Below are 24,883 nucleotides of genomic sequence, written 5' to 3'. Positions count from 1 at the left end.
GTCGAAGACCTCTTTCCCCCCCCCACCCCCATGCCTTGAATGAGCCTTCGATTTTTCAGATCAAAGGCTTGAGGGCTCTCGATGCAGATCATGCCTTTTACCCGGGCTCGAGGGCTCACAAGTTTTAGGTTGAGAGCTCTGCTTTCTTGCTCCTTGGAAGGCTTGACAGAGCACGGCTTTGTTTCTCAAATATTTGTAGCATTTCCACTCTGAAAGCTTTCTAGTCTGCCGTAGTTTACTTTTTCGAAGGGCACGTGACCCTTTTGGGGGAACTGTCAGACGATGTCGACTAAGGCGACCTGCTGTGCCTCCTCTTCGACTTCTTCGAAGATGGCTACGAGTGGCGAGAACCACTCCTTAGACCTGCACCGCTTGGCCTTCTTCCTCCGATGGTCACCTCTCGACTCATCGGTCGAAGGCGTAGCAGGTTGAGGCTTGGGGGATTTGGGTGTTTATCCTACCTTAAGTTCCCCTTCCGTTCCCTCAAGACTTTTCCCATAATGGACTGGCACTTGGAGCAAACTCTAGTATCGTGGTCCTCCCTGAGGCACCACAGGCAGATTTGATGGGGTCGGTTAGGGACATTTTTTAACCGCAATCTCGGAATTTTTTCAAACCGGTCTTTGGTGTCGACGGTGTAGACAGACATAATTGTCGAGTTTTTAAAACAATAGTTCGAAGTAACAAACGTCACAATATGATGCGTGTCGAATTTCACACAAAGCAACCGCTGTTTGTGGAAAAACAGAACCTAGTCTCAGTTCTTTCTTCTCTCGAGCCAGACTAAGCAGATGATCTCTGTCCCAATAACTCAGTACTTTCGAGATGATGGATCTAGGGAAGTATCCTGATTTGGGCCTGGGGGCCAGAGCGCACTGGGCCCGCCCCACAGCAAAGAAGGGGGAAAGCTCTGTGTGCCCCAAAAGGTCTTTCAGCAGGTTTTCCACCCCGCCTGATCCTTTAGTCATGTTGAGTTCCAGGGATCTTGTTCCGGGGGGTCCAACACCCAGTATAGATGGGGCCCGGGCCAGACTTTAGGTTGAGGGGTACATGATCTCCAGTAATTCTGCTGAAACAGGTGTTTAATGGGATGTCCCCGGGGTCCCAGTGGCAGGTAACAGTGCTTCCCTCACTACAGGTCCACCGTGCCGAGATTCGCAGGATGCATGGGCATGCCCGCCTCGTTCACTCAGATTGAGGGCCAGGAACAGGAGAGAGTATGTGACTCGGCAGGGCCCAGGAGTCAAAATGCTTACACCAAACAATGGCTATTGGACCGCTACGGGGGCTGCTCCGGCCGTACGCTCAGCATTGGGTGGAAACCAGGCCAGGCTGCTTATGTCCTCCGTTAAATGCGTATGGCGGTCGCTCCTTGCAGCTGGTCATATCGCCGCCTCCCGGGCTGCCAGGGATTCTTGCTGCAAAACGAACATACCCCATAGTCTTATCTGCCTTGCCGTATGATCACAGTTCGGAATAACAACGGATATTGCTGCCTCTTTACAAAATATCTGAGCTGTTGTGCAGAGCACTCTGGCTAGGCAGCCATCTCTTTTGGCTGCTCAACAGTGCTCCCCTGCAGTATAATCTTAACATGTGAATCCAGGAAAGATCCAATGCTGGAGAAGGAACATGTTAATTTCCTTTAACTCCTGTTCTCCAACATTTGTATCGTTCATGGATTCACATGCAACCCTCCCTCCTTGGCTCATACTGCCACATTACGTCTGCTACCAAATCTGAAGATGGCCACCAGGGGTGAAGCTTTCTAATTGGCTGTGGTCAGTATGACCTAAAATAACGCCAATGGATCACTAAAGTGACACGCAGTTTAAAAGTTTAAATGTAAATGGCTTCAATGTTAGAGGATTCCCAGCCTGATTACTCGTTATATTCAGGAGCATGCAAGTCCCTGAAAGATACCAATGCTGGAGAAGACGAGTTCATGGAAGTAACTTATTCCTTCTCAACGTATGTATTGATATGCAGGTGTTGTCAAACCAGTTCATTGATGCACTGCAGATCCAAAGCTAGGCTGCCCTTCCTATTTAGTGGTGCATTTCTAAGCATTGAACTTGGATTATATTTGATGTGGTTATTTTACTTTACTATATATGGCTGCTTTTAAAAAAAAAAATGATTTGTATTACTTCATGAAGGTTACATTTAGTGGTTGGGAAGCATAGCATACTTTTTGCGCTACTCTTTGTAAAATATGCATCTTCAGATTACCATTTTATACTTGATACATTGTAAATCCTTTGTGCACATTAATAAATGTACATGCATACACTAGGTAACCATATGTTTTATTGAAAATGTCAGGGAAACTTGCATAGCGGCTACTTCATTAAAAGGTGCTACTTTGTGCGCCAACTGTACCTTCAATCTGAGGGAACTTCTGTGGCCTACTAAATCAATCTAATTATGTGCAGCAGTACTGTATTAATGGATTCCATTGCATTGACTTCAGCTTGCTAATCTGTTGTCTTGTTTCATCAGACCTTGGAACTACTTCTTGGTGAGGGTTCTTCTGATGAAGAGACGGTCGAAGATGAGGACAAAGGAACTGATTCTCTATCTGTTGATGGACGGATGGCTTCACGCTATGCTGACTGTGGCCCTGCTCCCAGACCCACTGACTCGGAGGGCACGTTGATGCTATTCAAGGACAACTCTTCCAAAATGGGGTAAAGTCACCTGTGACGAAAAGATTTATTTTAGTGTTGACCAGGAGTTGTCTGCGTACGATCTCTTTGCATGACTTTAAATGCTTTTTTTGCCTTCCAAATGTGAGCTTTGGCACCCTTTAAAGGAAAAGCTTTGCGCTCTTAATCTCTGGGGCAGATCCATTGATAGAACCGCCTATGGCGTTTTTTATAGTGTTTGCTTAAATCGAACCCAGATAAGCTCATGAAAATGCTTTTCTTCGAGCATGAACTAAATCATTGCACAACTTATGTCATGTTGCAGTTTTGTGTTCAGTTGGCCAATTGCTGCTTTTCTCTAGCCTTTGTCGCTGCTCTGAATGTCTACATCCTTGGGCAACTGGAGTAGTCCTTTTGGGTGTTAGAAAACCCTTCAAATGCTCACAAGTTTTGTAGTGAATTGGGGAAAGCTGGTTATGGATGGCCTTATGCCATCAATGAGGGTAAACTCTCGTGTTGGTAGTGCCAGCGATCTTATTCCTGAAATGAAGTGACTTCTATAGTTTTGTATTTCTAGACAGCCGAGTTTTGTTTTTACCATCTTGTGTTGCAGAGATTAACCTTACCAGTAAGCTATTTATTGCAGGGGACAGACATTAAAGTTGCAAGCTACTAGCTAACCATAAGGAAGTCGCTCGCCAACCCAATTCTGTACATACACATGGCACACCATTTCTTACTCTCCAAGAGTCATATCACTAGCTGTTGGCGAGTGCACATTTTGTACCCTGACCTATAGCGTTTATTTATGGAATATACCCCATACCCCCCACACACACACACCATCATACCAAAGTTTCATGGGTGTTATGGTCTGCGGAAAACCATTCACAAATGTGCAGGCAAGATGAAGAATTATTTCAGAGCAGCCTGCTTGGTGATGTGGTTTCCATGGTCTGGCATGTACGCAAATGTTTGTTTGAACCCTTTGAGAAGATGGAAATGCACAAATATGGATTTTACTGGTGGGTGGCAGAAAAAAGGAAAACTATTGTTAGACAAGTCCCTTTTCCTTCAATGGCTACAACCCTAATTTGTACTTTTTCATGTGTTTTGCAGAGATTCCACAACAGAAGACCTTCAAGTTAGACGAGAAGGCAAACTAGGTAATACATGTACTCAATGCAAGCCCAAAATGTTTGTCATAAAGTGCCCCAGTCTTTTAGTTTAAGTTTGACAAAAATAGGTTCAATTATTCTGTAGGGATGATCTTCTATTAGTTGCCGATGCCCATCAATCTGCGATATGCTAGAAATTAAGAGCAGAGACCCTATCGTGACTGGCAAAGCTTTGTGGCGCAATGTTGCAACTACCTGTTAAAAGGTGTCTAAGCATGGTGCGCCTTTAATTAAGATTTTCTTTAATGTGGTTCCAGGCTCCTTAGTTTATAGCCAAAGATATGGCCTTTGTGGCCTTATTCCTCAAGATTAATGTACCATTCATTGAAATGTCCAAGGTTTGTCCCATGCTGATAGAATACCATGTTACTTTTTAAAATCCTACTATTTATTCAAATTGCTTACAACTCTGATACCATTGCTATTCTTCGGCATTATCCTGATCCGATATTCACTTTTGGATCTGTAGCAATGAATACAAGGCATTGCAGTGTAGTGGCTGTTGACTCGTTGGGACATTGCCCCTGTAAACCCGGAATGACTGTTTCCTTATTTAATGTCATGTTAGATGGTCTCATTAATGGACTGGCATTGTTGTACACAAGTGACTGGAGGAACAATCTAGCAACTTTTTTTTTTAACTTAGGCAACATTTGTATGCTCTTAAGGAGACCACTCTGCCCTCGTTCACGCCAAAATATTTTGGAAGTGTATGACCTGGTCTCTGGCAGGTTGCAAGTGGTGACCCACCACGCTATGAAGGGGTGACTGGCATAAGCAGAAACCTTGCTAAGCCTTGAAACGCTGGAATGCTGCTTTGGGAGGGGTGAGGATTCATGGCCAGGAACCATCCACTCAAATCTGATTTGAACGTTAAGTTTTCGGCAAAGGTGGGAAAAAATCCATTTAAGGATACAGAAGATAAAACCAAGCCACTTGCAAATTTGAGTATGATTGGCAGAAAGCTACAGTAAAGGAGCCATTGGCAGCACAATGGGTACAATACATCTGGGCAACTAAAATGCTTTAGTATGCCCATACTGTTTGAGTTCTGAGCCAGTACTGATGCTGCCAGCAAGTAAATCAATTCAGTCTAAAACGTTTGTTCTCATTGCTTTTTTTTTTTCTGACATTGTTTTCTTCTAACTTTGTTTTCTTCTTGAAAGAGGATGATGATTCTTTCCTCTTGCCACCGTTGAACAAGGACAGCAGTCACAATGGCAGCTTTGAGCTCATCAGCTCTATGATCCCTTCTTACCAACCCTACAACCGTCAATCTGCACGAGGAGGTAGTGTGTCCTCTGCCACAGGTGGCTTTCGCTCACCTTCTCCAGGACTCTTCAAAGCTAGCTTCATCAGCTCTGCTTCAAAGGTCAGCACATTTCTCCATTCTTTTGTCATGTTAGTGTATATCAAAGGTTCATGTTTTGCTAGTAGTAATTAACATTGAGATAAAATTATTGAGCACAAGGAGTGGGAGGGAATTTGAGTGTTATGAGTTACGGAAAGTAATGTATTGTAAAGTGGTCTTATACAGCGTCCTTCTGCCAATAATTTTGGCCTCACTTTGCATGTGTCTGTAAGAAAGGAGGGCAGGGTGTGTTTGTCTGATAGCAGGAAGGCAGAGGCAGAAATCTTTGGTGTTGATGGATGCAGGTCGGAATTACCCATTACCTGTGTGCCGATGTAAGATTCTCTTGTTTGTGTTTGGCACTGACCAAGCAGGTTAGCCATATGGGCAGCCCCCGGATTGTGGGGTGCAAACATTTACCACATTGTTGTTGATCGAAAATGGATAGGGTCTGTATCTAAGTACACTAGACCTGGAGGTCGTCTGAAGGCGTGTGGCAGGTGTAAGGATGCAAGATTTTAGTAGTGAGTTGGTTGAGAGATTTTGGGGCTCGTGAAGAGGGGGTGGGGGGACTGAGGGTGTTGTCATTTCCTGGCTCTTGGTTGTAGATTTCACTGCGATTAAGGTGCGGACCAGTGTCATGCAGCAGAGGATCCTTGAATCAATTTTGCTTCCCATAGATGGTAGTGCCAATAGTTCCAAAATGAGCTTGTTCTAAATTAGCCCAAATTTCTGGTTATTATTTAACAGACTGAATAACTTTTTGTCTCTCGTTTGGCTTACTTTTGTAGTCTCCTAAACATTTTGATGGCTTTTTGGTATCCAGACTTATTTTTGTTGACTTAAACTTTTCTAATGTCTCCTTGAAAGCTACAACTGCATTTCTCCAGCATGGGGTCTGGCATGGATTCACATGCTCATGAATATTCCCCGTCGTCAGGCTGGGAATCCTCGGTAAAGAAAAAACCAGTATCAGTTTCGTTTCTGATCTGTCTTTCGTAGTAGTAACCAATCACTGATCTCTGCGTCATACTGACCACAGCCAATGACTGCCTTCTACCTAAGCCCCGCCTCAGGCAGCCATCTTCAGATTTTTACCGCACGTTCATGTGTTGGGATCCTCGTGCTATTGCTCTCGAGCGTTAGTGCTATTTTTTCATGTTTTTTTCTCAAAAACTTCGATTTTTTTTTTTTTTTTTTTTTTCTGTCAAAAGAGCCTCGAGCTCCACCGACTCTCCATCCGATCAACGGGGACCCGTGTCGGATTCGTCTGCGCCCCTCAAGGGTGAAGATTTCGTCGAGCTACGCTTTTGGAGGACTCCAGAAGTTTCTCAGGCCCGGACATGGCCCAGGAGAAGGGAAGCTCGACGCCTGGAAAGCTGTTCAGGGTCTGCCCTGGATGCCAGCTGCAGAACGTCTTTAAGGAGGACGAACACTCATTTTGTCTCTACTGCTTACATGAGGACAAGACGCACGTGGAGAAGGACTGTGCGTTTTGCGGCAACATGTCGGAGCGGACCATGAAGGACCGCCATCAACGTCTCGCCAACTGGCTGGAAGGGAAGAGCCCGTCCGGCGAGAAGAAGAGGAAGAAATCCGAGCGGTCTTCTAAGACCTTTGAGGACGCCCCAGCGACGGGGGTCCAACACAAGGCCAAGCACCGCGAGTCCGCTGGCACCGGGAGCGCCGAACGGTCGGGCTCTACGGGCGCCAGGCAGGGCGCACCCTCCCCGGCACCATCAACCACGAGCCAACGCTCTGGGTCGGGTAAGAGGAAGGCCGAGCACCCGGCGAAGCTCCTGGAGAGGCCCCGGTCGAGCTCGAAGGCCCCATCGGAGGGGGAGCGAGGCAGTGTCCCCCCCCCCCCCAAGGATAAGGCGGTGAGCGCACCTAAGGTGGTGAAGGCCTTAATCCACCCGGCCAAGGCCTCTATCGAGACTGTCGCGGCGGCCCTGGCTCAGCCTGTGGAGGCTACACCAGTGGTGGCGACCTCGGGGCTCAGAGTCTCCCTGCCACCTCGGAGGGAGTCCTTTTATGCCCATCGATAGGACCCCCGTGAAATCTCCGGCGGAGAAGAAAAAGGGGGGGCAGGGTGTCATCGTGGATTTGGCTTCAACCTCGGAGGAAGAGCTGATCGAGGTCTTAAGCCACGGCCTCGGCGTGGAAGAAGACCGGCCCGTCGGGATGGATCCCGACGCAGGTGACGACATCGTCGAGGGTGCCGACGGGGCCCCTGATCGCCCGTCGGATTCCCCTCTGCCAGCGCCGCAAGACAACTCGGCGGCCATTTTGTTGGCTATACAGTCCTTGTGCTCGGAGATAAGGACGAGACTACCGTTGCCGGCGGAGGAGCCACTGCCGTCGGGGGACCCAGAACCGGGACCTTCTGGCGTTCCTCCTCCCAAGAAAAGGAGGATTCATCCTCCACCTCCTTTTCAGCCGTCGCGCCCCGTCCAGCCCTCTTCACCGTCCACCCGAGGGGATGATACGGGGACTGACAAGGCAGCGACGGGTACGGACGACGAGGTCTATGACGAGGATCTGCCGTCACCTCCCACCAGGGCTTCTCCGCCCGACGAGATTGGGTCGTTCCACTCCATGATCGCCAGGGCGTCCGAGCTCTTCCAACTCTGCCCTGAAGAGAAGAAAAAGGAAGGATTCCTTTATCAACGGCGCGAGGCCAAGAGGAAGACTGTCCTCGCGGTGCCTCTACTGGACGACATTTGGGATGAGGGCCTCGCCCTCCTCAAGAACCCTTCGACGACGCCAGCTAGAAGAGACCGGGTCCCGGACGCGGCCCCCCTGTGCCTCCGAGCGCAGCCTACCCCGGACTCCGTCGTCTCCGCGGCGGCCAGGAAGAAAGCGGGGGGGTGCGGCCTCCACATCGACTTCCCCGCCGGACGGCGAGGGAAAGAAATTGGACACTATGCGACGCAGGGTCATCTCGTCTGCAGCGACAACGATTAAGGCGGCCAACGCCTTGGCTATCGTGGCCCGCTATGACAGGGAGCTATGGTTCAAACTGGCTCCCCTGCTGGACTTCCTACCGGACAAGAGGGCTGAGGCCCTGGAGATCCTACAGGAAGGTGAGGTGGCGTCGGACCACGCCATCACTATTGCGACGGACATCGCCGACACGGGATTTCGCCAACTGGGCAACGGCGTGTGCCTTAGGTGGCGTGGATGGCTCAAGGCTACGGACTTCCGTCAAGACGTACAGACCAGAGTCCTGGACATGCCGTTCGATGGGAACAACCTGTTTGGGAAAACAGTGGACGATTCCCTTCAGGCCATTAAAGCGGAGACGGCCCGGGCCCTTGGGGTTCTGCAACAACGACTGCCCGGCCTTTCGGAGCAGCGGAGGCAAGGGCGCCTCCAAAAGTTCCGGCGGCGGTTTCTCCACCTACCGGCAAGCGGCCCGCTCGTCTCAGGATGCCTACAGGGGACGAGGCAAGTCTGGCGGACCCCGCCGTCGTCGCCAAGGAGGTCAAGCCGGCAAAGCCTCGTCGAAGCAGGATTGAACCGGCCGTGGGGTCGGGCCCCCACCAAAGCACCCCGGTGGGAGGCCGGCTGGCGAGCTTCGTCGGCGTGTGGAGTCCATCTCCACCGACCGTTGGGTGCTGGACGCCTTAGCCCGGGGCCACGCGCTCGAGTTTCAAAGAAGGTGCCCGTGCGTCCCCCCCGTGGCCAGGAAAGAGCTTCACGTCCCTCAGCTTCTCCTGGAGGTAAAGGCGATGCTCAGGAAAGGCGCCATCGAACTCGTCCCAAAGAGGCTTCGGGGCTCCGGAGTTTACTCGAGATACTTCCTCGTGAAGCAGACTGGAGGATGGCGCCCCATCCTAGACCTGCGGCGTCTGAACAAGTTCATCAAGGCGCAGAAGTTCCGGATGGTCACCCTCCAGCATGTCCTGGGTCAGCTGGAGGAAGGAGACTTCCTGTCGTCGTTGGATTTGGAGGATGCCTACTTCCATATTCCCATCCTAAAGGGGCACCGAAAATTCCTCAGGTTTGTGCTCCAAGGGCGTCACTACCAGTTCAAAGCCCTCCCCTTCGGACTACGGTCGGCACCCAGGGTATTCACCAAGTGCCTTGCACCGGTGGCGGCGCAGCTGCGCCGCGAGGGGGTCCACGTCTACCCCTACCTGGACGACTGGCTCATCCGAGCCAAGACGAGGGAGCTCGCCGTGGAGCACATGGCAAGGACCGTCCAACTTCTCACGGACCTGGGATTCTCTGTGAACTACGCCAAATCCCACCTGGTACCCACGCAAGACGCACTGTTTCTGGGTGCGAGGCTCGACAGTGTCCCTTCTGGCCTCCCCGTCGGAGGAGAGGACCAGATCCATCCTGGGCAAGGTACAGCAGATGTTGGTGGCCGACGCGGCCAAGGTGAGTTCCATCAAGTCCCTCCTCGGAATGATGTCTTCCTGCATCTACCTCATTCCCATGTGCAGGCTCCGGATGCGCCCGTTGCAGGAGTTCCTGGACGCGCGCTGGATCCAAACTACAGGCAGCTTCGAGGAAAGGATCCCACTCGACGAGAGTTTCCGACGAGCGATCCGGTCGTGGGGCACCCGCACGCATCTGACGGCAGGCATGGACTTCCAGACCCCAGCCCACCAGGAGACAGTGACCACGGATGCCTCCCTGGAAGGGTGGGAAGCGCACACCGAAAATCTGCACGCAAGAGGCCTTTGGCTCCAGACGGAGAAATCCCTACATATCAACGTCCTGGAGCTCCGTGCAGTGTTTTGGGCCCTCAGGTCCTTCCTTCCGTCCCTCAAGGGCAAGGTGGTGAGGATCTTCAACGACAACACCACCACCATGTTTTACATCAGGAAACAGGGCGGAACCAGGTCCCAAGCACTGTCCAAGGAGGCGCAGGACCTGTGGCATTGGGCCGTCGCCCAAAGGATATTTCTGGTGCCGTTTCATCTGGCAGGGATAAAAAACACCATCGCCGACTCACTCAGCAGGGAGCTGCGCTCGTGCCACGAGTGGGAACTACGGCAGGATCTAGTTGATCGCCTCTTCCGACGGTGGGGCACACCCCAGATCGACCTGTTTGCGACGGTGACGAACTCCAAGTGCCGGAGGTTCGCCAGCAGGTTTCCCCAGGCGAGGAGCATGGGCGATGCTTTCTCGTTCCCCTGGGAGGGCCTGTTCCTCTACGCGTTCCCTCCATTGCCACTGCTAATCCGGCTCGTCAACCAGCTCAAGAGGTCACGGTGCAGGATGATTCTCGTCGCACCTGCGTGGCCGAGGCAGATATGGTTCCTGGACCTTCTGGACTTGTCAGCGTCCCCGTCAATCAAGCTGCCGGTGGACGCAGATCTACTCTCCAGGGAAGGAGGTGCCATCCTCCACCACGACCCGAAGTCGCTGAACTTGCAGGCCTGGCTCCTGCAGCGCTAGAGTTTGGAGGATACGACATACCGGCCGACTGCAGAGAGGTTCTTGCAAAGGCCAGGGCGTCCTCGACTCTTAAATGCTACGGACACAAATGGAAGAGGTTCTCTGTCTGGTGCCACGCACAGAAGATTAACCCTCTACGGATTACGGCTCCCCAAGTACTGCCGTACCTGCTGACGCTGGCCAAAGCTGGACTGGCACACGCGTCCATCAAGATTCATCTTGCTGCGATCTCCCGATACACCAGAACCACGGGGCGGACGTCCTTGTGGTCTCATCGTCTGGTGAAAGAGTTCATGAAGGGACTGTTCAGATCGTTCCCGCCGGTGAAGGCCCCGGCGTGGGAGCTCAACGTGGTGCTGACCAAGCTCATGGGACCTCCGTTCGAGCCTCTGCACTCGGCCCCGTTGAAGTTTCTGTCGTGGAAAACAGCGTTTCTTGTGGCCATCACCTCTGCACGACGAGTGGGAGAGATCCAGGCCCTTTCCTGCAAGGCCCCGTACTTGCCTTTTCACGACACGAGGGTACTGCTCAGGACGCACCCCTCCTTCATGCCCAAGGTGCCGTCGGACTTCCACCTCAACGAACCCTTGGTGTTGCCTGTGTTCTTCCCGTCGCCTTCATCGCCGGCTGAGAGGACTTTGCACTCGCTGGATGTGGCTAGAGCGCTGAAGTTCTACGTGGACCGCACGAAGTGTTTTCGGAAGACGTCACAACTCTTTGTGAATTTTGGACCTATCAATCAGGGGAAGGCTCTCTCGAAGGCTTCCATTTCCAGATGGCTCTCCGGCTGTATCATGTACTGTCATTGGTTGGCAAACCGACCGCTGCCTGGCCGTCCGAGAGCCCATTCCACCAGAGCGATCGCAGCTACCACGGCGTTCCTTTTTTCTGGTGTGCCCCTGCTGGACATATGCAGGGCTGCTACGTGGAGGTCGACGCACACCTTCATGAAATTTTACTGCGTCGATCGGGATTCCAGGGAGGAGTCCAGGGTCGGCCAAGCAGTGCTGCGCAACCTGTTCGCCTGAGGTGAGCCTGGTGAGATGCTTAATGTTAAGTTTGATGTAATGCTTAATGTTGAGCCTTTGCCACCTCCCGTGGTTGTGCATGTGTGTACTGCTATGTATTCTTTATTCATGAGCATGTGAATCCATGCCAGACCCCATGCTGGAGAAGGAACAAGTTACTTACCTGTAACTTGTTCTCCAGCATGGGTCTGGCATGGATTCACATGCGAACCCTCCCACCTACCCCTCTGCGGCTCTTCACTTGGTCATACTGCCACTTCACGTGCTTCCAAATCTGAAGATGGCTGCCTGAGGCGGGGCTTAGGTAGAGGGCAGTCATTGGCTGTGGTCAGTATGACGCAGAGATCAGTGATTGGTTACTACTACGAAAACTGATACTGGTTTTTTCTTTACCGAGGATTCCCAGCCTGACGGGGAATATTCATGAGCATGTGAATCGATGCCAGACCCATGCTGGAGAACAACAGTTACAGGTAAGTAACTTGTTCCTTATAATGTGCTGCCTGCAGTAGCCCATATTGCTAAGTCTTCTTAAATTGCCCCCTTTTGTACCTCTGAGATCACACACTGAGAAAGTGTGTTTGGGACATAGTACTTTTTCTTGTGTTTGTATATATTTGGTATTTTTATACCACCTTAATCCAAAGCGCTTAACATAGCAAAAGTATAAAACGGTACAATAGTAAACAAATGAAGCTTGACATTGGGAGCCTGGGATCAGCCCTACTGAATCAAATGAAGTTTCAGCGATTTGCGGAATAGGTAGTGATGGAGTATAGAGAAAGTGGTAGAGCATTCCAGTGCAGGGGGGCAAGGTGAGCAAGTGTGCGAAAGTGTGATTGGCAAAGGGAGGGCTGGACCTACAAGACCAAACTGATAACTACAGCAAAGGAATCGAGAGGGAGTGTAGAATGAGACCAGTGAGGAAAGGTAATCCGGAATAAGACCATAGTGTTTTAAATACCAGGTAAAGAAAGTTGAATTTAAGCTGTTCATGGAAAGGAAGCCAGCCAAGATGAGAAGAGCAGAGGATATTGATTCACGTAAAGTCAAACAAGAGTACTCGAATGGCAGCATTGAAAACTGATTTTAGAGGAGAAAGTCGAGAGTTAGGGAGTCCAAAAAGAGTAGTGCAACAGTAAAAGATGTGAAAAAATTAGGGAGGATATAAGTAGCTGTTGTGCCAAAAGTTAGCAAAGAGCGGACTTTTGAAATATTAAATAGATGACGGCAAGCACGAGAAGAGAGAAATGAGATGTTTGAATCATAAGGCGGCGTCAAAGTAAAGTCCCAGATTGCGAGCAGTGGATACAATGGAAAGTTGGGAAAGAGGAAATGAGATGCATGTAGGAGAAATAGCAGAGGAAATGGTAGTAGAAGGGGAAAAAGAGGACTTCCGTTTTTGTAGTGTTGAGTGTGAGGTAGCGATAGGACATCCATGATTTGATGGCCATTAGGCATGACAGCCGAGTATGGATGTCAGATGAGGAGAAGGAAAGAAAGAGCTGGGTGTTGTCAGCACGGAAGTGGTGAGAGAGGCCATAGGAGGAAATAACTTTAGCAAGAGCCGAAGTGTAAAGGGGAATAAAGAAAAGGCCCCAAGTCCGATCCTTGTGGGACATGATCCATAGGATGTGAGTCAGAAGTTGACCCACCCCAAGAAACAAGTGTCCGTTGGGACAAGTAAGATTTAAACCAGGAAAGAACAGAACCGGAAAAACCAAAGGAAGACCAGGAAGCTAGCAAGAGTGAATGATCAACAGTGTCAAAGGCGGCAGAAAGGTCTAATAGAATGAAGATAGAAGAATGTTTGGAGTAGCGCTTTGTAAGTAATAAGTTTAGAACTGAAAGAAGAGCCGTGGCCATTGAGTGCATAGGTCGGAAACCAGATTGAAAACGGCAGAGAATGGGGTTATTAGAGACGATGAGGAGACTTGTAGATAGACAAGACGTTCAAGTCTCCATGCTGAATCTGTTGGTAGTCTTCATGACCATCAGTCTGGCTTCAGAGCTGCCAGAAGCACGGAAACTGCTCTCCTGAACATCCGTGAGGACCTGCTCTCTAACCTTGACTTGAACACCCCCTGTGTTCTCATTTTGCTCGACCTCTCTTCTGCCTTTGACACTGTCAACCACACCATCCTGCTCAACCGCCTCCGTGATAACCTGGGTATCACTGGTCAGGCTCTGGCGTGGCTGACCTCCTTCCTCTCCAATCGACCCTCCCAGGTCCAACTGGGTTCCTTCCTCTTTGACATCTTTTTCTCTACCTGTGGTGTCCCCCAGGGTTCTAACCTCTCCCCCTGGCTGTTCAACCGGTATCTGGCACTTCTTGCTCACCGCATCGCCGCTCTGTCCCAACTTTCAGTGCTACGCGGATGATACCCAGCTCATTTTCAGGCTACCCTCGGCCTCCTCTTCCCTCATCTCGGACTGTCTCTCTGCTATCCAGGAATGGTGTGCCGCCAACGTCCTCTGCCTTAATGCCAGTAAGACTGAGATTCTACTTATTGGCACACCCACTCCCTCCTTCCCTGCAGCTCTCTTGCCGGCCTCCCTTGGTCTTCTTCCTGCGCCTACCTGCAAGGCAAAAAACCTTGGTCATCTTCGACTGCACACTTTCTCTCCTCACATATCTGACGTCTCTAAGAAGTCACACTACCAGCTACACCTCCTCAGAGGGAATCCTTCCCTTCCTCTCCTTCCCCCAGAAGCTCACCGTCTCCAGAGCCCTGGTTCTCTCGAAGCTGGACTACTGTAACAGCCTCTATCTAAATCTTCCTGCCTCTACTCTCCGCCCTTTGCAACTCATCCAGAACAGGACTGCGAGACTTGTCCTTGGCCTCAAGCCCAAGGACTGTATCTCTCCAGGACTGAAATCTACACTGGCTCCCAGTGGCTGCGAGGATTAAGTTCAAAACCCTCTGCATTGTCCATAGGGCCTTCTGGGGCCTTGGGCCAAAATACCTTCAACTCTCTCTGCCTAAATATCTTCCTTCTCGAGCTCTTCGCTCATCCACCTCCAACTACCTCAGGGTCAGCCGCTTCTCCAAGCAACGAGCTTGGGTTAGATCTCTCTCCGCAGCAGGGGCCTCCCTCTGGAACAGCCTTCCTGCCTCCCTGAAACTTGAGGAGAACCATCTCCGGTTCCGGAAGCACCTCAAAACCTTCCTCTTTGCCTCCGCTTTCTCTCCCTCTCTCCCCTGCTAAAATCAGTGAACCTGCACCGAATCTGCTACTGGGCCACTCACCGATCTCGGTCCTTGGCCAAGCCTCGCTTCCCTGCACTGCCTACCTGCACTACGGGACTATCTCTGTATCCCACAGCCCCTTCTCCCGGCACTTACCTTGCACTTGCCACCAGCTGGCCCTATTATTTATCTTGTATTCTACTAACCATGTACAGCACTTTCCCCCTCTCCCCTTCCCCTTGCGCGGTCTGAATGACACCTGGCCTAGTAGGATCGTTGTCTGTCTCCCCTTTGTATTCGCCCCCCCCCTCCACCTCATTGCGCCTTGAAACACTTGTGTATAGGCGTGTTACAAATGCCATATATCATATCAAGTAGCTGTTATGGTCACCTGGTATCCACAGAGACGCCACCCAGCCCTGGTTGGATGATTTGCACTCTCGAACCCTCTCCCGGTCCCTTGGTAATGCCTCTGGTTAAAGATGGGTCTGCAATATAGGAGAGCTGGATTCAATACCAGATTGTCTTTGTTTTCCCACCTCCCTTGGCCTCAACTGCTTCCTCCCCCTTTGGCCTTCTCCTCACCTTAATATTGTAAAAGGTGGATTCTCTGTCCTGCTCCTTGTGGGAGGGGAGCGTAGATGTGGGGGTGAGCAGCGACCAAGTAACTTCACTGGTGCAAGCATTCCTGTGGGAATCCAGGCCTGCTGTTACTCGGAGGTTTGCTGCTTCAGTCTTTATATGCAGTTCCTATGTTCCTCTTAACTTGAATAATGTCTTGCTTCTTTCCTTTTAGGTATGGAAAGGTATTTTGGTGTTGTCATGCAGCTTGAAGATGAGCATGGGCCGGTAGGCGAAAGCGCGGTGTGCGCGATGCTGTCCGGTGAGTAATGTGCGATGCGTGGCGCTTTTTCGCCTTTTTATATTGCTAACCTGTCTTTTCTCTCCTTACAGGTTGTGATGTTCCTCGCCGAGCGCCGTAATGATACTGACCAGGAGATGACTACCCAGGTAAGAATTGTGTGGCTTTCTTTATTCGGCAGGAAACGTGAGTAAACACTTACTAATGCTGTCTTTCTTTCTCCTCTTTCCAGGATGCATGTGGTGCCTGTTGATGGAGTTCGTACCTTCAGGTGAATGGAACTGAAATCGGCGATGGATTGAAGACAGGATACTGTTCCAGGTAAGTTTCGTAGTGTCCTTTCTCTCTGCAGGTTCTTGGTTTCAGGTAAACTGGCATCAAAGAACTGGACACGGTGAGCGTTACGCTGCCCACAGCAGAATAACACACAGCATGTTCTGCTGTTTGGGTGTAGTTTAAATAGTCTCAGGTAAAGTAGTCCAGGTGAAATAGTCCCAGGCCTGCCACACCCAAAAGACTAGACCGCATACCTCAGTTCTTTGTAACTGAGCTATGTGTGTGCCTCCATGTTGGCTGAACACCCCCAAGTTAAATAGTCCCAAGTAAATAGTCCCATTCTAATGTTGGTCTTCATGATGGTTATGAGCGCCAGGACTGACTCCAAGAGAGTCTTGGATGAGATTTTGAGGGCCAGGTGCAAGGGTCATGACAGTAGCTTGGATAGATGGAGAAGAGGAGAAATGGGACGAAAGTTAGAAACAAGAGAAGGAGCAGCAGAGGGTTTCTGTAAAATAAGGATAAAGGAAGTATATTTGAAGGAGGAGGGGAAGGTTGAAGTAAGACAAATATTAAAGAAGGGTGATAGGACCATTTGATGGGTTATTTATAACGCGCTTAATACCCAGAGGTTTCTAAGCGCGGACCCGGGGATCGCACCTGTGTGGCTCCGTGCCGACTTGCTTCCCAGGCGGGCACGTTGCCCCTGAGCTATCCTCCCGAGACGAGATAAGATTGAAGAGAGGTAAGATTTAACAGAGGGATAAACCTTAGAGATAAGTACCAATTGAATGGGATCAGTAGGATGAGCACAAGGCATCATAAGAGAGATGTCTTCGTTTGTGACAGTAGAGAAATGAGAGATGGCGGTAACCAGAGGAAGAGTAGGTGGAGGGGATGAGTTGGTGTAGGAGACAGAGGACTCAATAGCAAGGCGGAGAGAGGCCACCTTGGATGAGAAAAAGGAGGCAATATCGGAGGCAGACGAGGAAGCGTTAAGTGAATGGTCCAAAGTTGGACGAGAGAGACGATGAGAAAGAGTTTGAAAGAGGGGACATGGATGAGCTGACTGGGTATGGAGAATATCTGAGAAATCCGATTTAGCGTCTAGAAGACGATCATAAAATGTGATATGATTAGGATTTAAAGTCCTTCTCATGTTTGGAGTAGAGCCATCGCCTTTACAGTCAGCATAAAGAACGCTGCATTGACTGGAGGTGGGTGGAAAGCCATGGTTGAGAAGGTTTATGGGATGGATGAAAGGGAGATCCCGGGTAAAGAATATCAAGAGATGCAGAAAGTGAAGAAAGGGCAGAGGTTGCGTCATTAGCTGACAGCCGAGAAGGTAGAATAAGATGGTAGAACAGCGGTACTGGTGGAGACAAATAGTGGGGTGTTAAAGTTGCGCACATCGCGTCGAAAGTGAGGGAAGGAAGAGACCAGTGATGTAGGAGATATGGGATGGGTAGAGGCAAGAAGAACATGGTGATCAGAGAGATAAACAGGAAGAGATGATGCATCAGAAATGGAGAGGAAGAAGCGAAAATCAAATCAAGACCCAGGAATATACGAAGGGGGAGTGACAACAGGAGAGAGGAAATAAGAGTCCAGAATAGCAAGAAATGGCAGTTTATTTCATTCGGATTTGTAGAGCGCACGTCAGCCCGGGGGCATCGTGGCGCTTGTTGCAGACATATCTTGGTTGCATATACACGAGTAATACATAATTTACAGGAGCAGGTATAACATTTGTACAAATTTACAGTGCAGTATATTTACATAGGTTGGCGAGTGTCACATTATTGTGCAAGGAAGGTCGTCTTAAGTTTCCTACGAAAAATCGGGAGCGAGTTCTCTGCTCTAATGTCTGCAGGTAGAGCATTCCAGGACTTGGCAGCAATGTAGGGGAAGCTTAGGCCACCGGCTTTGGCTTTTTGATGCGTGTAAGTTGGTGTATTGCGTCCTGGTGGGACGTGAGGAGGAGCGTTTGGAGATGGTCTCTGATAGGTAGGACGGGGCGGAAAGAGAGAGCCATTTGTGTGTGAGGGTGAGGATTTTGAGTGTGATCCGCTCTTTGACCGGGAGCCATTGGGCTGGGTGTCTGGCCTGGGAGATATGCTCTCTTCTTGGGATGCTACGAGCGGCCCGGAGAGCATTGTTCTGTGTGACTTGTAGTCTGTTAAGGTTTTTTTGCCGATGTGCCCGCTAGGAGGGCATTGCAATAGTCCACTTTGGCTCCAATGGTTGCTCTGGCTATTGAAAGGCAGTTAGATTTTGAGAGGTATGGCTTGATGGCGTTTATAAGTTTGGTGGTATGCACAGATGAGGACGTGAAATGTGGGTAGTAGTGAGATGAAGATTAGTCACGTAGGAGTACAAGAGAAGTGGTCAATGGGGAGGAATAGTGGAAAGAAGATTGTCAATGTCATCGCAAAAGGAGTTAATGGGACCAGGGGGCGATAAATAAGAATGAGATAGGGTAAGGTTTATAAAGTGGTAAACGAATATTCAAAGGAAGAAAATGTGGGCAGTGGTGTTGATGAAGGTGAGACAGTGACATTTATTACACGGTATAGTATTCCTATTCCTCCACCACACCCAGAGGTTTGTAGAGTCTGACAAAAGGAGGCATCTTTAGTGGTTCATTTTGCTGCACTTACATGCAGCATTTTTATTTTGCTGGGAAGTGAGAGAAAAGTGACTACTAACACATATTTTTAAGTCCTACCACTCAAATCATTTTTCTTTGTGTGTATTTAATATGCGTGTTAGGAGGATTTTTCTAGGTCACTGCTGGTGTGGAGTTTTAGATGGTGGACTGCAGGCTTTCACCACAAAAACAGGCCAACTCTACCTGGTAGTGTTACTGAGTAGTTAGTCGTCCCGCTTAGGGTGAATAGAGACTGGTATAGAGAGCACATCACTCACGAGGGAGACTAAGTAAAAGATTTACCCCACATTATGTACTTTGTGTGGTGATTTGATTGAGGGGAGCGAGCTGCAAAGAGTTAGTCCGTCTGTTGCCCAATTTCCCTTCCACACGGTGGATGGAACTGGATCCTGAAATTTGACTCCACCCCCAAAGACATCCCCGGTCTCGACTCCCAAGGCATTCGTTCAGTACATGCAAAAACACTTTGGAGAACAATATCTAGGGATACTAATAAGTGTGCGAGTTAGATTGTGGACCTGTGGAGTTCACAAAATGTAATGGGAACATGTCCCTGTGACTGCCATCTGTGTGAGCAGAAGAGCCAGAGCTTTTTGATTTGTACTAACAGGTATTTGTCTTAAAGTGAGGTCTTCTAATCAGGCCTCCCTTTCCTTACATAATACACCTTGCTAGAAAAGCATAGTGACTTTACTGAGCTTGTCTGACGTCACTCCGCAGCTGCCTTGTTGTTTGGGAACATAAGTCTCGGGGACATGTGCATTCCAGCCAGCAACTATTGGAATCAAAGGATCTGTCAACTGTGCGCAATCCTGAGTATAAAGGAACTAATAATGTGGGCCCCAGGATGTGGTGGCAGATGTCAAATTGAAATGCAAGCCATGCATGATTATGACATGGTGATGTATAGGGCACAGCGTTTATATTACTTAAAACGTACAACAGTAATTTTATTTTCAACTTGATTACTATTGACCTTCCTGTTCAAGTGCTGCCGTGTTCACTGCACGAAGGCAAGGATTCGGCCAAAACAAACCCTTCGGGATTGGTCTAAGCAAAGCCTTGATCTTCAGCTCCCAGGACGACCGGAACTGCCCTTGGGGGCAGGGAGATGTACAGTGCTTCGAAGGGAAGGCTGCCAGACCAAGGGGAGTTGCACATCGGTGTAAATTAAGAGGCCTTTTGATGTAGGCTGAGAGATGAAGGGGATGGATTAGTGAAGCCCATGAAAGAACCTTCTATTTATGATGTTCCCACCATCTTGGTGGTACTTGAGGCTCCCAAACTTCCTGCCTCCTCAATTTCCGCAGATAAAAGCAGTCTTGGTATCACGTCAATGGGCAAGAAGATTCTGAAATGGCAGTCATGATTATATCTCTTACTGACAGCTAAAAGGGAACCAATCCGCTGTGATCTTTTGACTATATAAAGGGGTGGAGGGAGCAGAGACCCACCCCTGGATTCATATTTGGACACTTAAAGGAGGAGTTATCTTGAACTTGCGAAGGCGTACAGTCTGCTACAAAGTCCTCTGCCAAGGAAATATTTGTGATCCCTGCCTGGACAGCACAAGACCTACTGTAGCCGAGACCACAGCTACCCAGGAGCTCTCCTACCTTCTCACTGGAAGTCACCAAACGTTGCAAGTACTTTCCACATAACTTCCTGGTTGGGAAGTGCAGAGGAGAAACGAGTGTCTGGACCTGGTCCGCAACTGTCATGACCCTTGCCCCTGGCCCGCACTGGCAAGTCAGCCTTCCAGTTATGGCCAGGTCAAAGGCCTTAACATTATCCAAGACTCTCTTGGAGTCAGTCCTGGCGCCTTTGGTGCCAGGCTCATAACCATCATGAAGACCAACATTAGAATGGGACTATTTACTTGGGACTATTTAACTTGGGGGGGGGGGGGGGTTTGGGGGGTGTTCAGCCAACATGGAGGCACGCATAGCTCAGTTACAAGGAACTGAGCTATGCGGTCTAATCTTTTGGGTGTGGCAGGCCTGGGACTATTTTACCTGCACTACTTTACCTGAGACTATTTCAACTGCACCCAAACAGAACATGCTTTGTGTTATTCTGCTGTGGGCTAGCGTAACGCTCACTGTGTCCAGTTCTTTGATGCCAGCTTACCTGAAACCAAGGACCTGCAGAGAGAGAAAGAACACTACGAAACTTACCTGGAACAGTATCCTGTCTTCAATCCATCGCCGACTTCATGTCCACTCACCCGAAGGTACGAACTCCATCATCTGGCACCGCATGCATCCTGGAATACCATAACTTGGAAAGAGGGGAAAGAAAGACAGCATTAGTAAGCGTTTACTCAAGTTTCCTCCTGAATGAAGAAAGCCACACAATTCTTACCTGGGTAGTCATCTCCTGCTCAGTATCTTTGCTGGAACATTACGGCGCTCGGCGAGGAACATCGCAACCTGCATTCCTCAACCTGCAAGTAGAGAAAAGACACAGGTTAGCAATATAAAAGGCTCACATTGCGCATTACTCACTGGACAGCATCGCGCACACCACGCTTTCGCCTACCGGCCCATGCTTCTCTTCAAACTGCATGACAACACCAAAATACCTTTCCATACCTAAAAGGAAAGAAGCAAGACATTACTATTCGAACTAAGAGGAACATAAGAACTGCATATAAAGACTGTAAATCAGCAAACCTACAGAGTCGCAGCAGGCCTGGATTCCCACAAGGGGGCTTGCACCAGTGAAGTAACTTGGTCGCTGCTCGCCCCCCACATCTACGCGCCCCTGCCTCGAGGAGCAGGACGGAGAATCGACCTTTTACAATATTAAGGTGAGGGGAGGGCCCAAGGGGGAGGATGGAGTTGAGGCCAAGGGAGGTGGGAAAACAAAGACAATCTGGTATTGAATCCAGCTCTCCTATATTACAGACCCATCTTTAACCAGAGGCCTTGCCAAGGGACCGGGAGAGGGTTCGAGAGTGCAAATCCTCCAACCAGGGCTGGGTGGCGTCCCCGTGGATACCAGTTGAGCTTAACACCAAGCCACCCCTCTTGCAATCCCCAACACCCAGATGTCAAGCACCAGCTATGGACCCTGCAACCTTGTTTTCCAGTGTGGATCTGTCTTTGAGTCGACCCAACACTCTAAGCACTTTTCGAGCTGCAGCAGGAAGCCAGAGTTTCTTGCTGCTTGGGGTCCGACTCAGTCCAGTGGAAGCTAGCGACTCGTCCGTCTCATCTCAATGCGACTTGACCCAATCGTCTCAACATATGTCGACGCAGACTTGACCTGTCTCAAACACTGACTCCTATGTCGGAAAATGCCTAGAAGCCTGACTCGGTTTGGTTGAACCCCAAAGACAAGCATTCAAATATATTTCAAGCATTCCTCTGCCCCTGGACTTGCTTGAAAACACCTAGAGTTTTTTTCTCATAAAGAGCCTGGTCAAGTACAATTTCTTTTTTTTTTTTTTTTTTTTTTTTAGCAAAAATTATCCGTTTTTGAAATATCAACTAAGATAAAATGATTCAGACCAGTAAAGTGTTTTTACATAGTTTGCATACTGTAGCTCTAAATTTATGTTTTGGTGATAATGTGGCACTGTATTACTAAATCCACAATTGAAGTATTTGTTGCTAAAGAAATTGGTTCTGTAGTGAATTATACCACTTTTACACACAGTCTTCTGTTTTTGGTATATATATTTAACCATTGTGAATTGCACAACAGATATGTTTGATAACCATTAGGTACGATTTGTTTAAATACGTTAAAATAGTATTTGAAATTCAAAAGGCACGAGTAGGCTGCCAACTATGTGAGTTTGCGAGAAGTGGGATGAATGAATGATGGGCGAACATATGGAGAAACCAGTGTCTCTGTAAGGTGCTGTGTTAAGCTATTGTATCCGGTAGAAAGAGACCTAAAACCTGACCCCATATACCCTAGTGGCTAGTACTGCCTCTTTAGAGTTATTCTAGCTTTGTCTTGTGCTCCTGATTGTATTATAATTTGGTGAAATCCTAACTTACTCTGCTGCCACTCAACTGCATTGCTACTGTTTGAGTCGAATGCATTTGCACTGGTCTGTTGTGAGTGTAAGTAGTCCTTGTTTCGAAGTGATTGTGTCCTCCGACGTATTCCTTATCTTTGATAATACGTTTCCAGCTTGCTGGCCTCGGAAATTTTTTCTGTAGAGGGCGCTGCGCGTCGATGTCCGCCGAGTCGATGTCCCTCTACGGCCACCGTATCGGCGCCAACGTCACCATGCCCATAAATAGCTATGCACGGCGTCCGTGGCTCAGTTCTGGTTTTCCGCGCTTCGTGGGGCCTCGGAACATCATTGTTCAGTTCAGTCAGATAATCTAATCTACATCGACTCGAAATATACCAACTCGTTCTCGATGGCATCTTCATCGGAACCGACAACGCTGCGATCCGGCTTAAAAAAATATCGAGACTGCGGTAAAAAAATGTCTAACGGATCCACACAGGATCTGCTTGTGGTGCTTGGGAGCCGAGCACCATTGTTCGGAGTGTGAGGACTGCATGTCCATGACGCCGAAAGCCTTGAAGGAGCGCAAAGGGAAGCTCGAGAAAGGTAAGTCAGTCAAAACCTCCTCGAAAGTTTCTTCGGCCGAGGCATGAGTCTCCTCAACGTCAAACATTCCCATTCTAGATCTCGAAGTAGTTCCCACCATTCGTCGAGATCAAGACACTCGAAGAGACGTCGAAGATCCCCTTCCTCGTCGTCTGTTTCCCCAGAAAGGGTCTCCTGCCCCACAAAACACAGCTCTCAGGCTGAGTAGGAGGAATTCAGGAAGAAAATGTTAAGCGTCTTTGAGAAAGCGGCCTCGTCCCCCTCGAAGACAGCTGAGGGTGATACCCCGAGTGAAAAACCCAAAAAATCAAAACGCCGCGAGTCGCAGCACCCGACGAAACATTCCACCCGAGAGCGCCACGGGCCATCGGGTAAGAAAGCAGAGTCTTCGCCGTCGTCGAAGATTCCTTCGCCATTGTAGAAGGGTTCTTCGCCGCATCGGTCGATCGACGCCATCGTCGACGCCGATTAGAGAGAAGACCACGGCTACTCCACAGCCAAAGGTGATTCCAAGAGCCTCCGGCACGACGAGACCGTCGTCGATGTCCTCGAGTAGGATCCCGATCCTCTCGTTCTTCGAGGCCTCTTCCGGTTTTCTCGAAGCCTGTCACATCGGCGTTGACAACATCTATGTTTTCGCGCCCAATAATGCCGAATTTGGCTCCTTCTGCCTTAGAAATGGGTTTTATACCATTTCAGAGGTCCGAGTACCCTGGATTATCTTCAATTTATGAAGAAGGGGAAGATTCTGACCAGGAAACCTTCGAGTTGCAGAGGACCACACTACCTGTTTCAGAGGATTTCACCTCTGAGGAAAGAAGGTTGGAAGACCTACAGGAGTCATTACATGAGGCCAGTGGGCTGGACACTTCCCCAGAAGTGGATTTTGTTAAGCCATACCCAGGGGAACATGCCGAAACACCCTATAGAACCCTGATGGCAAGAATTATTGAATTCATGGGTTGGTCTGCGCCTTCGCCTGTTTTTCAACCGGATGACCTGACAGACATATTAGACAAAGGTCCACAGGAGGATCCTGGGGTCCCCTTCCATACAGCCTTACAAAGAAAAATTGCATCAAACAGGGAAACTCCTGAAGTTATACCTGCTGTCAACAAAAGATTATCAGCCAAGTATATGGGTAGCTGCTGCTGACCCGGAATACTTATCGAAACACCCGACTCCAGAGAGTCTGGTGTTCCAAGCGGCAACTTCATCAAGCAGCAGGACCGCTTACCCTACTGTCCCACAGGATAGAGATGACAAGAGTTACGATTCTATGGCAAAGAAAGTCTTCTCTGCTTGTAGTATGGCGTTGAAGTCCATCAACGCCACCTGTACGCTCGCCAGGTTCAGTCACACACTATGGGAGTGTGCTTCATCAGCGGCTGACTGCATACCCGAAGGAGAGGAAAAGGAAGCCTTCCTTAACATTATTCAAGATGGCAAGGATGCCATGTGCGAGTCACTTCAAACTGGCATTGATTCCGCTGACCGTATCAGCAGGGCCATGGCGGCAAGTCCAACAATCCGCAGGCATGCGTGGTTGCGAAAGTCTGGCTTTGCTCCAGATGTACAGGCCAGACTTTTTAATATGCCCTTTGACGGCTCTTCATTATTCGGAAAAAAGGCTGATAAGTGTCTGGAAAAGTTGCAGACATCTAAAGCAGCAGCAAAATCT

General features: G+C 49.3%; 1 protein-coding gene across 1 annotated transcript in view; it reads left to right on the top strand.

Moving 5' to 3' along the window:
• Positions 1 to 24,883, top strand: part of CLSPN (claspin) — a 503,683-nt gene that overhangs the window by 217,942 nt on the left and 260,858 nt on the right. Inside the window, exons 11-13 of the mRNA XM_069622600.1 lie at positions 2,503 to 2,690; positions 3,768 to 3,814; positions 4,993 to 5,198. Coding sequence (XP_069478701.1) covers positions 2,503 to 2,690; positions 3,768 to 3,814; positions 4,993 to 5,198 — 441 coding nt within the window. The remainder of the gene's footprint in view (positions 1 to 2,502; positions 2,691 to 3,767; positions 3,815 to 4,992; positions 5,199 to 24,883) is intronic.

This window comes from Ambystoma mexicanum, chromosome 11 (assembly GCF_040938575.1).
Source record: "Ambystoma mexicanum isolate Mex_15411 chromosome 11, UKY_AmexF1_1, whole genome shotgun sequence".
Classification (NCBI taxonomy): Eukaryota; Metazoa; Chordata; class Amphibia; order Caudata; family Ambystomatidae; genus Ambystoma; species Ambystoma mexicanum.
Note: the sequence above shows the minus strand (reverse complement) of the source record. Positions and strands in the feature narration are given on the sequence as shown.